Raw genomic sequence first — 14,177 nt, 5'->3', positions numbered from 1 at the left:
CTATACATGTATTTTCTTTTCCTTGTGTGTGTTTTTTTTTTTTAATGTTTATTTATTTATTTTGACAGGGAGGGAGGGCACAGAGAGAGAGAATCCCAAGCAGGCTCCACACCATCAGCACAGAGCCTTGACACGGGGCTTGATCTCACTAACTGTGAGCCAAAATCAAGAGTCAGATGCTCAACCAACTGAGCCACCCAGGCAATGTTTCTTAATAACATTGACTTTTCTCTAGCTTACTTTATTGTAAGAATAAAGCATGTGATACATAAAAACCCACAAAATACGTGTTAATTGACAGTCTATGTAATTGCTAAGGCTTACAGTCAGTAGTAGGCTATTATTAATTAAGCTCTTGGGAGTCAAAAATTAATATGTGGATTCTCAACTACACAGGAATCTGCACCCCTAACTCCCATGTTGCTCAAGGGTCAGTTGTTTGAGGATTAAAGATAAAGTTGAAGAAATCTCCCAGAAACTAGGAAGCAAAAAGACAAAAGTGAAGACACAGAAATGAGAAAAAAGATTACTTTAAGAAACCTAGTATCTTAAGAGTTCTTCGAAGGCAGAACATTGAAAACAGAAAGGATATTAAATAAAACCAGAAATTTTCCGAGAACTGAAGGAACATGGGTCTTCAAATTATAAGCATTCAGTTGGATGCTCAGCACAATGGATGTAAAAAGACCAAGATCAAGATACATTATCCTCGCATCCAATTCTTGGTTTCAGCTTGGGTCATGATCTTGCGGTTCATGAGTGCGAAGCCTGCTTCAGATTCTCTCTCCCTCTCTTTCTCTGTTCCTACCCCCTTGTGTGCTCACTCTCTCAAAATAAATAAACTTAAAAAAAAAAAAAAAAAAAAGATACATTATCCTGGAATTTCGGAACAACTGGGGCAAAGAATGTCCTGAAATTTACAGAGAGAAGAAACAAATCATTATATAAGGTAAAAAAAAAAAAAAATCAGAATGGCATCAGACTTTTCATTAACAACCCTAGAAGCTAGAAGATAATGGAGTGATACCTTCAGAATTGGAGGGAAAATTGTTTTTTAATGTAGATAAAGGTATTTTCTGACATGTAAAAAAATCTCAAAATATTTACTTCTTCAGGAATTTTCTGGAGTTGGTGATTCAACAAAATAAAGGGAGTAAATCAAAAAAGAAGATAGGATTAGGGCACCTGGGTGGCTCAGTTAGTCAGGTGTCTGACTTGATTTCAGTTTGGGTCATGATCTCATGGTCATGAGATTGAGCCCAGAGTCAGGCTTCTCGCTGAGCATGGAGCCTGCTTGAGATTCTCTCCCTTTCTCTGCCCCTCCCCCACTCACACTTGCACGTGCACACACTCTCTCTCTCTCTCTAAAAATAAACATTAAAAAAAAGAGTCTGTAAAGAACACAACACAAGATTGAGGAAAGGGTATTTCTGGGGTTATAGGATGAAGGGAGCTGACAGCTGGGAAGCAAATCTTAGAGAGCAACCAGTCCATTTTAGAGCACATTAGAAGGCTTGGAGAAAGGAGTCTGTAACAAAAAATGATAGTATACTGAATCGAAGAGGACTGTATTTGTAGCAGAATGGGGGATGAATTAAAGATGGCTATGTAGAAAACTAAGCAAATGAAAAATCAAGGCAGTTAACTCCACAGGGGAAAAATAAAGTTGTGTAAGAACGGAAATTTAGTCATAGAGCACTACTTGGCTCAACATTTTTATTAGGCCTAATAATGATGCACAAGAAATACATATGTAATTATGTTACAATGCTAGGAGGAAGGGAAATGTATGTGTATGGCAGGGGAGAGGATGAGAGTTGGTGACAGACGGCTGAATCCACATCTTACATTGTAAGACAATAGGCAGTGCCTAAAACTGAAAAATATGGAAGAAGCGAACTTAAGTGTGTTACTTAAATATGTGGAGATACGTTTTGGAGATAGTCGTTCTTCACCAGTGGCCTTGAAAAGCTAGTTGATCTTTTAAAATCGTAAGCATGTGTAATTTGATAAAAATTAGCAAACAAAAGGGATAAAATATTAACAGTTGGAATCATGAGTTATTTGTTTTTTTGATACATTCTTATCTTTCACATTTTCTAACTTGATAGTTTATTCTTTCATAGTCCAGAAAAAAATTTTCCATTATTCACTATGAGTCTTAATTTTTCTTACCTATTTTTCATTTGTTAGGAATTCCTAATTTACAACATCTTGTTTCATAAGGTTTCTTTAAAAAGACATTTATTTCCTAAATACAAGAAAATACCATTGTTGTGTGTTGGGAATAAATACTTGATCTCACATGAAGTTTGTGGTCTAGAATAAGGGTAGAGAAATGTGTTAGTTAATTATAGTATAGATTTGTATATATAGAACACACAATGGAAATAGAAGGTGAAAACAAGAGACTGTAAGCAAGCAGGATTAATAATATTTGATGTAGACTACAGTGAAAAACAAGGGCGAGTGCTGACTCCCAGCTTTCTGGCTGCAGTGACTGGGTATATATAGGTGCTAGTCACTAAGAATAGAAATAGATAAAAGATAAAGTAGATGTTTTAATGAGCTTTATTTGGGATCTATTGGTTTCAACTATTGCATTGTAGTTGCATTATATTTATTACATACAATACATAGTTATTGTATTTGCATTGAAATACAAATATATTCATCGATATATCCAGGATATTTGTGTTTGGAGCTCAAGAGAGAGGGCTAAGAAAGAGCAAACAAGAGAATGAAAATAAATGAATGGATTGCAATTGTCAATCACATTCGAACAGAGTGGGTGAGATCTCCAAATAGATGGTGTAGACCAGAGCATGGGACTGTGAATCAAGGACAGAGCCCTAGGGAAACAATCATTGGCTTAGATCTTTACAGATCCCATTTCATGGGACTGATGAACATGGGAATGATGGGACATTGCAGGTAGAAGAATGAAGAGCCATAAAAGTCAAGGTCGTAAGGGTGAACATCTTTTCAGAAGCTTGACTATGAAGGAAAAAAGATTTGACTAGAGGAGGGGAATATAGGTTTAAACAATTTCTTGTTTCATCTGTGTTTCATTTCTTTATTGCCATTTTTTTTTTTTAAGATGAAAGAGACTGACTTCTAAGAAAGCCAATCAAAAAGAGGTTTAAAAACATGGAAGAAGATAAGCAACAAACAAAAGAAATGAAATAACTAGCCAGGCACATCCTGGTTTTGTGGAGCCCAAAGTTTACTGTATGTGGTAGGAGACAAGAGAGCTTAAGAACTGTGTCAAAGTAATGAATACAAAATTAGATACAGGACACTGTAATGGGACCATGAAAGTCAGGGCCTTAAAGTCTAAGATTCATTAGAACTAGGGCACTTGGGTGGTTCAGTTGGTTAAGCATCTTAGCTCAGGTCTTCATCTCATGGTCATGAGTTACAAGCCCCATATTAGGCTCTGTGTTTAGGCATGAGGCTATTTTATTATTTTTTTTAATTAAGTTTATTTATTTTGAGAAAGACCAAGACCATGTGAGTGGGGCAGGGGCAGAGAGAAGGAGAGAGAATCCCAAGCAGGCTCCGCCCTGCCAGTGCAGAGCCCAACATGGGGCTTGAACTCACAGAACCTCAAGATCGTGACCTGAGCCGAAACCAAGAGTCAGACACATAACCGAGTGAGCCACCCAGGCACCCTGAAGCCTACTTTAAAAAAAAGATTCATTAGTTCTGAATAAATCCATGTCTGTTCCTAACAGTTTAAATTCCTAGAAGTTGGGAAAGAAGATGATTAAGAGCATTAGTAGTGATATTAGCCTTAAACAAAAGGATAATACTTCTTTTGAGACTCCCTTTTGAATATACATTCTAAGAGGCCAAGAAGCTTGTTATTCTTCTTCGTGGATTTATCTACAAAAGTTGGAGCAGTGCTCATTAATAGATACTCAGTAAATATTTGTTGAATAGATGATGGAGCAGGAAGAAAAATGATCTGATTTAGTGCTCAAATAACCCAGCTTAAATTTTAGGGAGGAAACATCTTTGTAGTAGATAAGATCAGATTGAGGGTAGATGGCAATGAAAACGGAACTTGAAGAAAGTAATCATGATTTAGAATAGACACTGAGGAACAGAGGCAGAGTAGATGAGGCAGAAGGATATGTGTTTTCAAGAGAATGGTTGAAATGACACGAACACTGAAGAGACTAAATCTTCCTACTGTTTAATATTGCAGATAGTCAAACTGTTACTTCGTCATGGTGGAAATCCATTTCAAGCTAATAAGCACGGGGAGCGCCCAGTGGATGTAGCAGAGACAGAGGAGTTGGAATTGCTGCTAAAAAGAGAGGTGCCTTTGTCTGATGATGATGAAAGTTACACAGGTTCGTTTCAGATAATCTACATTCAACTGTTTGTTTGACGTGGTGTTTAGTAAAACATTCTGATTCTGCTTTACAATACAGAAAATGTTTGAGTTCCTTAGAATAATGTTAGCCAGCTATTAAGAATGATGAATTTAGTAACCTAGGTATTTACTACATGTCTTCTGTGTAAGTGGAGACATAATGCCATTGCCCTATTTTCATGATTCCCTCCCCGCTCCCCCCACAAACTGCTATCACATTAAAGTCTACTGCAGAACCTTTCCCCATTAACAGCTGTTAGCACGCTACTCTGACTTCTTTCATTCTGTTATGAATTAGAGAGCTACTAACCAAACCCTTCCTGTTTTTCCTGGCATTAGTGAGTCATCTTTGCATTTTGACTTCTGTGATTTAGGTGGTTGAACTCTGCTCATTGTTGTAAGGTAGGGGCACAGTTTATAAACATCGTATTAAAAAGGAAAGATCTAAAAGAATATTTCAGAAAAATTTTGACGTACTTGGTTTCCTTTTAAACATAAACAATTAAAGATGTAACAGAAGAAAACTTTCCTGCATTGAAGAAAGTCTTTTACATATAGTTTGAAAGGATTCATGTTTCAGGCAAAAATCCTCATTGAATTTATTCTTCAAGAATTTATTAAGAATCATAATGGCCATATCCTCACAAAATTTTAAAGAATTTCTACAAGAAATTAGGTAATACTACTTCTTATAAATAAGGGAATAAAGGGGCGCCTGGGTGGCTCAGTCGGTTGGGCGGCCGACTTCGGTTCAGGTCATGATCTCGCGGTCCGTGAGTTCGAGCCCCGCGTCGGGCTCTGTGCTGACAGCTCAGAGCCTGGGGCCCGTTTCAGATTCTGTGTCTCCCTCTCTCTGACCCTCCCCTGTTCATGCTCTGTCTCTCTCTGTCTCAAAAATAAATAAACGTTAAAAAAAAAAAATAAGTTAAAAAAAAATAAAAATAAAATAAAGGAATAAAAATCAAACCATACTCATTTAATAATCTCAGCCATTTCCAGAAAGCAGTAAAGCAACATTTATACTTTTGAGGCAGAAAGGTCTACCCTGTGCTTTTTTTTTTTTTTTTTTTTAGGTAGAAGTGACCTATAACATTATGTTCCAAGTGTTCAACGTAATGATTTGGTGTTTGTATATATTGCAAAATGATCACTACAGTAAGGCTAGTTAACATCCGTCATCCTACATAGTTAAAATATTTTTTCTTTTTTTTCTCGTGATAAGGAATTTTAAGATCTGTCTTAGCAGCTTTCAAATACATAGTACAGTATTATCACCATGCTGTACCTTCTGTCCCCATGACTTACTTATTTTATACTAAAAGTTTGTACATTTTGACCCCTTTCATCCATTTCATCTAGTGCCCACCTCTGGCAGCCTATAATCTGTTCTCTGTATCAGTGAGCTTGGGGTTTTTTTGTTTTGTTTTTAGATTACACATGTAAGTGAGATCATACAGTATTTGTCTTTCTCTGACTTACTTCACTTGGCATGATGACCTCAGGGTTCTTTGTAGATGGCAAGATTTCATTCTTTCTTATGGTTGGGTAATTTATTAATGCATATGCCACATCTTTTTTAACCATTCATCCATAGATGGACACTTGGGTTGCCTCCATATCTTGGCTATTGTAAATAATGCTGCAGTGAACATGGGGTGCATATATCTTTTTGAGTTAGTATTTTTGTTTCTTCAGATAAATACCCAGAAGTGGAATTGCTGGGAATTATGGTAATTCCATCTTTAATTTTTTGAGGAGCTTCCATACTATTTTCCATAGTGGCCGCACTAATTTACATTCCCACCAGCAGTGCAAAAGTCTGTTTTCTCCACGTCTTTGCTAACACTTTTTGTTTCTTGTCTTTTTGGAACTAGCCATTCTCACAAATGTGAGGAGATATCTCACTGCGGTTTGCAATTCCCTGATAATTAGTGATGTTGAGCATCTTTTCATATATTGTTGGCCATCTTTACATCTTCTTTGGAAAAATGTCTATTCAAATCCTCTCCCCATTTTTAAATTGGATTGTTTGCTTTTGAGTTGTATGAGTTCTCTATATATTTTAGATGTTTTTATGAGATACATGATTTTCAGATATTTTCTCCCATTCACTAGGTTGCCTTTTCATGTTGTTGATGATTTCCTTTGCTGTGCAGAAGTTAGAATCTCAGTGTTTTATTATGAACATGTTCAGCGGTGCCTGAGTGGCTCAGTTGCTTAAGTGTCCGACTTCAGCTCAGGTCATGAACTCATGGTTCATGAGTTCGAGCCCCGTGCAGGGCTCTGTGTTGACAGCTCAGAGCCTGGAGCCTGCTTTGGATTCATATTCATTCATTCCTTCCCTCTCTCTCTTTCTCTCTTCCTCTTCTACATTGCACACTTTCTCTCTCGAACATAAATAAAGGTTTTTAAAAGTTAAAAAAAAAAATTCAAACATACAGCAAAGCTCAAAGAATTATGTAGTGTACACTCTGTACCCACCAAATACAGTTTCTTAGCTGTTAACTTTTTACTAGATTTTTTTTTATTACATTATCACATATCCAATCTTCTTATTTTTTTGATGCCTTTCAAAATAAATTGCAGACATTTCTAAATCCTTTAGCAGGCATTTCATTAACTAGAGTTCTGTTTTCGCGTATGATTATTTAAGATAATATTTACATTTGTGAAATTAATCTTTAATGAAGCAGTCTGAATTTTGAGAACTGCATAGACCTGTATAATCTAATCTTCTCAAGATACAGACTGTCTCTGTCATTCCAGAAAGTTCCTTACACCCTTTCCTAGTCAGTTCCCACCCCTACCTGATCATTTATATCTTTTATGGTAAAAATGATTAGGCAAGAATCACTAATGGCTGATAATCTACAGGGGACTTTTTGATGATGAGCACAATATTTACATGGCCTTTTCACCAATACCACAACAGAGGAGAAGGAAAACAGTAATGATAGAGAAGAGAAATTTAGCAGCACTGAACTTTGTGGTCAAAATTAACATCATCAAGGGAGGGATGGATGCACATCATGTGCCTTCAGATGTGATACCATGAGAAGGATATAATGTTACTCTTCTAGCATTCTGGCTGTGAATGCATAATCATGAGGAATGTTCTGGTTTTTTTCTTTTTAAGAGCCAGCACCATGAAAGATTAAGAAATGTCAATGTCATAAAGTGATAGAAATGTTCCATATTATGTAAAGAGATAACAGTTAAGGGCTATACCTGTTCCTTGTCTGGATCCTATCCTGGAGGGGGAGAATGACTATATATAAAGAACATTATACCATACAAGGAATATGGACAGAAGATTAGCGTTTTATCAGTGTAAATTTATGAAGTTGATAACTATACTGTGGTGATAGATAATATCCTTATGTTTTAGGAAATATTCACTGAAGTAGGTAGAGGTAAAGAGCCATGATGTATATAATTTACCTTCGTGCAGTTCAAAGGAAAAAATGTATATATACACACATGTATATATAGAGAGAATACAAGTTATAAAGCAAGAGAGTATAACAATAATAGGCATATCTGGATAAAGGATATATAGTATTTAGTATTTTTTCTAGCTTTTTGTGAGTCTGAAATTATTTCCAGATGAAATTCGAAATAAATACTGGGGTACCGCGTGGCTCAGTTGGTTAAGCATCTGACTTCGGGTCAGGTCATATCTTGCAGTTCATGAGTTCGAGCCCTGCATTGGGCTCCACGCTGCCAGTGTGGAGCCTGCTTAGGATTCTGTCTTTCTCCTTCTCTCTTTCTACCCTTCCCTTACTTGTTGTCTCTCTCAAAATAAATAAACTTAAAAAAAAATACATATATATATATGTAAACATATCAGTATATAAGCTTTCCTTGCTTTATGTGTTGAAAAGATATAAAAGCAGTGACATTAAGACAGTGTGCAATAATCAGTCATTCCTAGTGCCCAGATTATAATCTTGAAAAATATTCTACTAAAAGTAAAAGAAAAGCAGGATGGGGCACCTGGGTGGCTTAGTCAGTTGAGCATCCAACTTCAGCTCTGGTCATGATCTCATGGTTCGTGAATTCAAGCCCTGTATTGGGTTCACTGATGTCAGCATGGATCCCACTTCAGATCTTCTGACCCCTTCTCTCTTGGCTCCTCCCCCACTCACACTCTCTCAAATTAAAAAAGAAAAAAAAATGAAAACTGGGAAAAAATAGGTGATTCTTTGAGGAAATCTAGAAGATAAACTTGGGACATTTTGTCATTACAGACTCTAAGGAAACTATCAAAGCCTTGTCAAAAAGCCTTAGGAAACAAGTTGGAGGAATACCCACTGGCCAAAGATGGGAAAGTTTGTGCTTCAGTAACAGTATTAGTTGCATCAATGTTTAAATCCATGATTCCATAGTGATAAATTTTTAAATTAATTCATCATCAGAGAACTAATTTGTTATCTTAAAAATTAGGCAGAAATGGAAAGTAATCATTTATTTTGCCTTTCCTATATGAACTTAATCACTGGGTAACTTTATAGGTGAGAAGTATTTTCTTTTAAGATTAATTCAGCCAAAAGAATGGGGGAAAAGGATTAACTGTTTTGCAATTCCCAGTTAGTTAATATATCTAAGCATTGCTAACATTAAATTAAAAAAAAAAAAAATACTGCAATGCCCCCAATGAAAGAATACAATTCTCAGTCCTCAGGTTCCAGCTGCAACTTGGAGGAAATATCAGGGTTTGAGGGATATGCTGAACTTCATTAACCAAAATCTAGACTGTGGGAGACCCAGACAGCTTTGGTTCTTCAACATAGATTGCATGAAAATGAAAAAGGGTAACCTGTAGGAAAAAGTTAAAATGTTTAAAAAGGAGAAAGACTAAAAAAACGAAGCATGTGTTTAATAGGTGAGTTATACTTTTCTGGGTATTTTTGCATAAAACTCAGTCGAGATAGATGACACTTGTAAGTTCCAGGATATTAGGGTTTGTTTGTTTGTTTAAGTTTATTTATTTATTTTGAGAGAGCAAGCACAAGTTGGGGAGGGACATGGAGAGAGAGAGAATCCCAAACAGGCTCCATGGTTTCAGCACAGAACCTAATGCAGGGCTTGAACTCACAAAACCTCAAGAACATGACGTGAGCCAAAACCAAGAGTTGCACGTTTAACCGACTGAGCCACCCAGGAATCCCTGGGATATTAGATTTTTTTTTTAATACTAAGAAATTCTTGGGGTGCCTGGGTGGCTCAGTTGGTTGAGCATCTGACTCTTGATTTCAGCTCAGGTCACGATCTCATGGTTTGTGGGAATGAGCTCCACATCGGGCTCTGTGCTGAGAGCATGGAGCCTGCTGGGGATTCTCTGTCTGCCTCTCCCTCCCCCTCTCCCTCCCTTACTCTCCCTTATCCTCCCTCCCTCTCTCTCTGTCTACATTTAAAGATGCTAAGAAATTCTTACCTCTCTCTCTCTCTCTCTCTCTCTCCATTTAAAAGATAATAAAAAATTATTAAGATGATATGTTGGGGAAAGCCTGATAAGCTTTCAGTAGTTTTGAGGGGGACCAGCAATAGTAATAGTTCCTTTATTTCACTCAGGAAATGATCAGCGTTTTTACTTCACTTAGGAAGTGATCAGCACTATCACCTATCCAAAAGTAGGATTAATTATAAGAAGAGGAGACCAAGGGTGGGGGCTGTAAAGAAGGAAAGAAAAATACAATATTGGGTAACGTGTTGATAGCAGTATTTGGTGTAGTAGTGGTAATGTTAATGAATGAAACTAAAATTATAGGCAAAATTGTAAAGGGGGCAACGTTCTTTCCAGCATCTGTTTTCACCTCTTAACCATCCAGTAGATCTAAGTTCCTTAAGTGGTACATAGACACTGCTTAGTAAATATTTGTTGAATTGCTGGGGAGGGTTTACTGGCCCTGAGGGATTATTCAGGACTTTTCAGCCTCCACAAATCCCAGGAATAGCTAAATCTGTAGGCTGAGTTTGTCCATTACAGAGACTAGAAAAGTTTGAGGAGATCTGGAATCATACAACAGAGAGCCTTCTCCTGGTACTTTAGCTGCTAACTGGCAGGCACAGGGGTGAAGGCCACTTTACCTTCCACCGCTACCTCGATCTACTCCCACCATTGGGTTACAGTGTGCTAACAAAGGCAGCCCTTCAAGGTTGTCTAGAAATCTGAGAGAATGATCATTTTAAACAAACAAAATGTTAACCCAGCTAAATAAAACTACTAGAGGAAGCAGATTAACTTCGACAACAAAAATGAGCACTGAAGAAAATTCACGTACAGCACAAAATGACTTTTTGGAACTAATAAAAAACATGATTATACAAGCAGAACTCCAGTGAGGAATGATCATTGTTAGGGCTTTAAGTTGTCAGACTGGAAAATCATGTAAAATAAATCCTTACAACACAGCAAAAATACAAAGAGAAAGAATCCTAAAAGAAAAAAGACTTAGAGAATAGATCTAGGAAATGTAAAAGGTCAAACATGTGAGTAATATCTACAGGAATTTGAAAGGGAAAAAAAGAAGCAGGTGAAAGATAGTCCATAATTAAACAAATAGAAAAAAATTGTCCTGAGCTGAAAAATTTTCTGATAGCCTGAGTCTATCACTTATAAAGGTGAGTGAGTTCCAGATGGTTTAAGATTTTTTTTTTAACATTTATTTGTTTTTGAAAGAGAGAGAGAGTGTGAGTGGGGAGGGGTAGAGAGAGAGGGAGACCCAGAATCCATAGCAGGCTCCAGGCTCTCAGCTGTCAACACGGAGCGGGGCTTGAACCCACAAGCCATGAGATCATGACCTGAACCGAAATCAGACGCTCAACCAACTGAGCCACCCAGGCGCCCCCAGATGGTTTAATGAAAACATGTGTGCGCATGCACACACACACACACACACACATCCCCCCACATCCACCAGACATGTATTTGTCAGTTTCCTTAGTTCTGAATGTAACAAGTTATCTACCAGGGAATACTGTCACATTGGCATTGGACTTAAAACTTTTTTTTTTAATGTTCATTTTTGAGAGTGAGAGAGCATGTTATATGTGGAGGAGGGGCAGAGAGCAAGGGAGACAGAGGATCTGGAGCAGGCTCTGTGCTAACCGTGGCAGCAGAAAGCCCCATACAGGGCTCAAACTCATGAACAGTGAGATGATGACCTAAGCAGAAGTCAGATGCTTAACTGACTGAGCCACCCAGGCTCTCCTGGATGTAGAACTTCTAACAGTGGAAGGTAAACTGTTCAGAGAAAACTGCACTATAAAAATTCTGTACCTGACCAAGGTATTATTCATATGTCAGGGTAAAAGAAAGATAATAACAGACATTTAAACATTTAAAAGATGTACTAATAAGTATATTTTCTTATATTTAAAAAAAGAAATTTTGGAAAAATAAACCAACAACTTACAAAAGTGGTTATTTAGTAGAGGAAGGGATATAAAAGGAAGTACGTGAATTGTTACAACAGTCTTTGAAAAACAGTCTGGCAACAGCTAACAATACAAGAGCACTTATCTTGTAGAGATATATACTAAAATATTTCTAGATGAAATGATATGAACAGGATGTGCCTCAAAGTGATACAGGGATAGGATAAATGGAGGTATGAATTGGCCAAGGATTGATGGCTATTGGAGCTGAGTGATGAGTACATGATGGGCTAGTGGTTTCCTGGTGGTATAGTATAACATTGCCTACTTTTGTGTAAGTTCAAAATTTATCATTGTAAACATTTTTTTAAAATAGATATGCTCCTTGATCTAGCAATTAAACTTCTGATAATATCTCATGTTCTTTATAGCGCTGTTTTTAGTGGCAAAAGAAAAACTGTATGGTGATACAAGGGATTGGTTGCATAAATTGTGGTAGATAGTCACACAATGGACTATTTATTGTACAGCCGTGAGAAAGTAGGTCCTAATGCTATTACTTGGAGAGATTTTCATTAAGATATTTTTGAGTTAGAAAAATCAAGATAATCATAATATCTCAGTTTTAAAATGAATAATATTTGTTAAACCTCTAAGTTTGTGTATGTACATACATTTGTGTAAAATCTTAAAGTATGGAACAGAATTTGAAAGGATATATACCTAGCGAAATGTATTTTGTTGAATCTGTTTACTAACATCACACATGATCTAACTGCCAGATCCCTTAGCTATCTTTTTACTCTAACTGCCCTTAGCTATCTTTTTACTCTCCTGGCAGAATTTGACAATGTTGACGTTCTTTTTAAAATTCTCCTGTGTTGGTTGTTGGAATGTGATTCTCTCCCAGCTTTCATCTAGCTTCCTGGACTGTTTCTACTCAGTTTCCTTCTAGAATCTCATCTTCATTTCTTCCTCATTCCCTTCCCATACATTCCTGTGTTGGTTTTTCCAAAGATTTTACTTTCTGGACTGTCTTCTCATGACACATATTCTCATAGATAAATTTCACCCACACTCAGTTTTAACTACCATCAATATGGTGAGGTCTTCCAGATATGTATTCCATACTTTTCTCTTAAACCTCAAACTTGTATATTTAATTGCTCTCTGGATATTACCACTTAGAATTCCCACAGAAATCAGTAGACCTAAATAGAAGTTCTTTCTCTTCCATTTAGACTCCTTTTCTTGTTTTTCGTGTCTCGATTGATGATAGCATCATTTATCTGTATATATGTCACTTGGTGGTCATCCTAATAAACTCCTCTGTCTCCTTTTCCTTCAGTTTTTCAGCACCTGTTGAACATTGATTATGTGTCAGGTATTATTTAAGTACTAGGGATACAGCTGATTAAGAAAATGAAGATGCTAACGTAATCATCCACTAACCTCTGTCAGTTTCTACTTCTAAAATATTTGTAAATCCATCACCAGTTATAAGCTGCAAGTCATTTGTGCTGTGTGAGATCAGGGCTATAACAGTTAAAATTACCTTGGCTTTCATAAGAAAGTAAGAAAATAAGATTTGAAAAAGAGAAAATTTGTATATGGTATGTTAATTTTCCCATTTATTATGGCTATGAACTCTGTAACTCTGGTCTCTTCAGAAACCAGTGGCTGTGAAGAGCAGCTTTTATTATAAAACTTGCCATTAGAAAACAGATTGCCTGTGGAAGAGGGGAGGGATCATATCTGAACTTAAATGTTTAATTAGAGTGAAACACATCTTCAAGAGCCTTTTTTGATTTTCACTGATATTGTTTCATGTGTTCATCAACTATGTATTGATTTTTCAGAATATTTATTTTCCACATGGTGAATGTGCCTGAATTATTGCTTGATCAAAGTCCCTCAAGGAATGATGCAAAAATCATCAGTAAGTATCATACAAAAATTTTGGAGTTGCTGAAAAAGACTGATGAAAATACCCACTTTGTTTATTTTACATGAGGTCCTTGTTAGACTTAACTTTATCAAACTTCATCCAATCTAAATTTAGAATGTATTACTATCTAATCAAGAATAACTGCCCATAGATGTTTGTATGTATATAGCCTGATAGCATCATTACCCATCTGGTATATCACATCATCCATGTGACAGATACACTTTAAGAGTTGCAAAGTTAGATAATATAACCAAGACGCTGGATTTTAGAACTTAATAAATTTGGAGGAAATAGTGTTAAATATGTAACATTTAAAATATGGCTTATTCCATTAGGCATTGTGCTTTATGCCAGTGCTACTCAAGTCAAGGTTGCTGTTCCACAAATTGTTACTGGTCCTCAAGATAAGGAGCTTGTGCCAGAATGTAAATCAACACATTGCTTCCCGTTATCGGGAAGGAT

At 36.6% G+C, this 14,177-nt stretch overlaps 1 protein-coding gene across 6 annotated transcripts in view; it reads left to right on the top strand.

Annotated features, from left to right (window-relative positions):
- ANKRD12 (ankyrin repeat domain 12) overlaps positions 1 to 14,177 on the top strand; it is a 129,864-nt gene that overhangs the window by 74,532 nt on the left and 41,155 nt on the right. For 5 of the 6 annotated variants that reach the window (XM_045457069.1, XM_045457065.1, XM_045457067.1 and 2 more), the window contains one exon: positions 4,214 to 4,361. In XM_045457069.1, the coding sequence (XP_045313025.1) occupies positions 4,214 to 4,361 (148 nt within the window). Of the gene's footprint in view, positions 1 to 4,213; positions 4,362 to 13,623; positions 13,704 to 14,177 lie in introns of those variants that run through there. The other variant, XM_045457070.1, reaches the window with a different exon arrangement.

Source organism: Leopardus geoffroyi, chromosome D3 (genome assembly GCF_018350155.1).
Source record: "Leopardus geoffroyi isolate Oge1 chromosome D3, O.geoffroyi_Oge1_pat1.0, whole genome shotgun sequence".
Taxonomy (NCBI): Eukaryota; Metazoa; Chordata; class Mammalia; order Carnivora; family Felidae; genus Leopardus; species Leopardus geoffroyi.
This window is presented reverse-complemented; position numbering and strand designations above follow the sequence as displayed.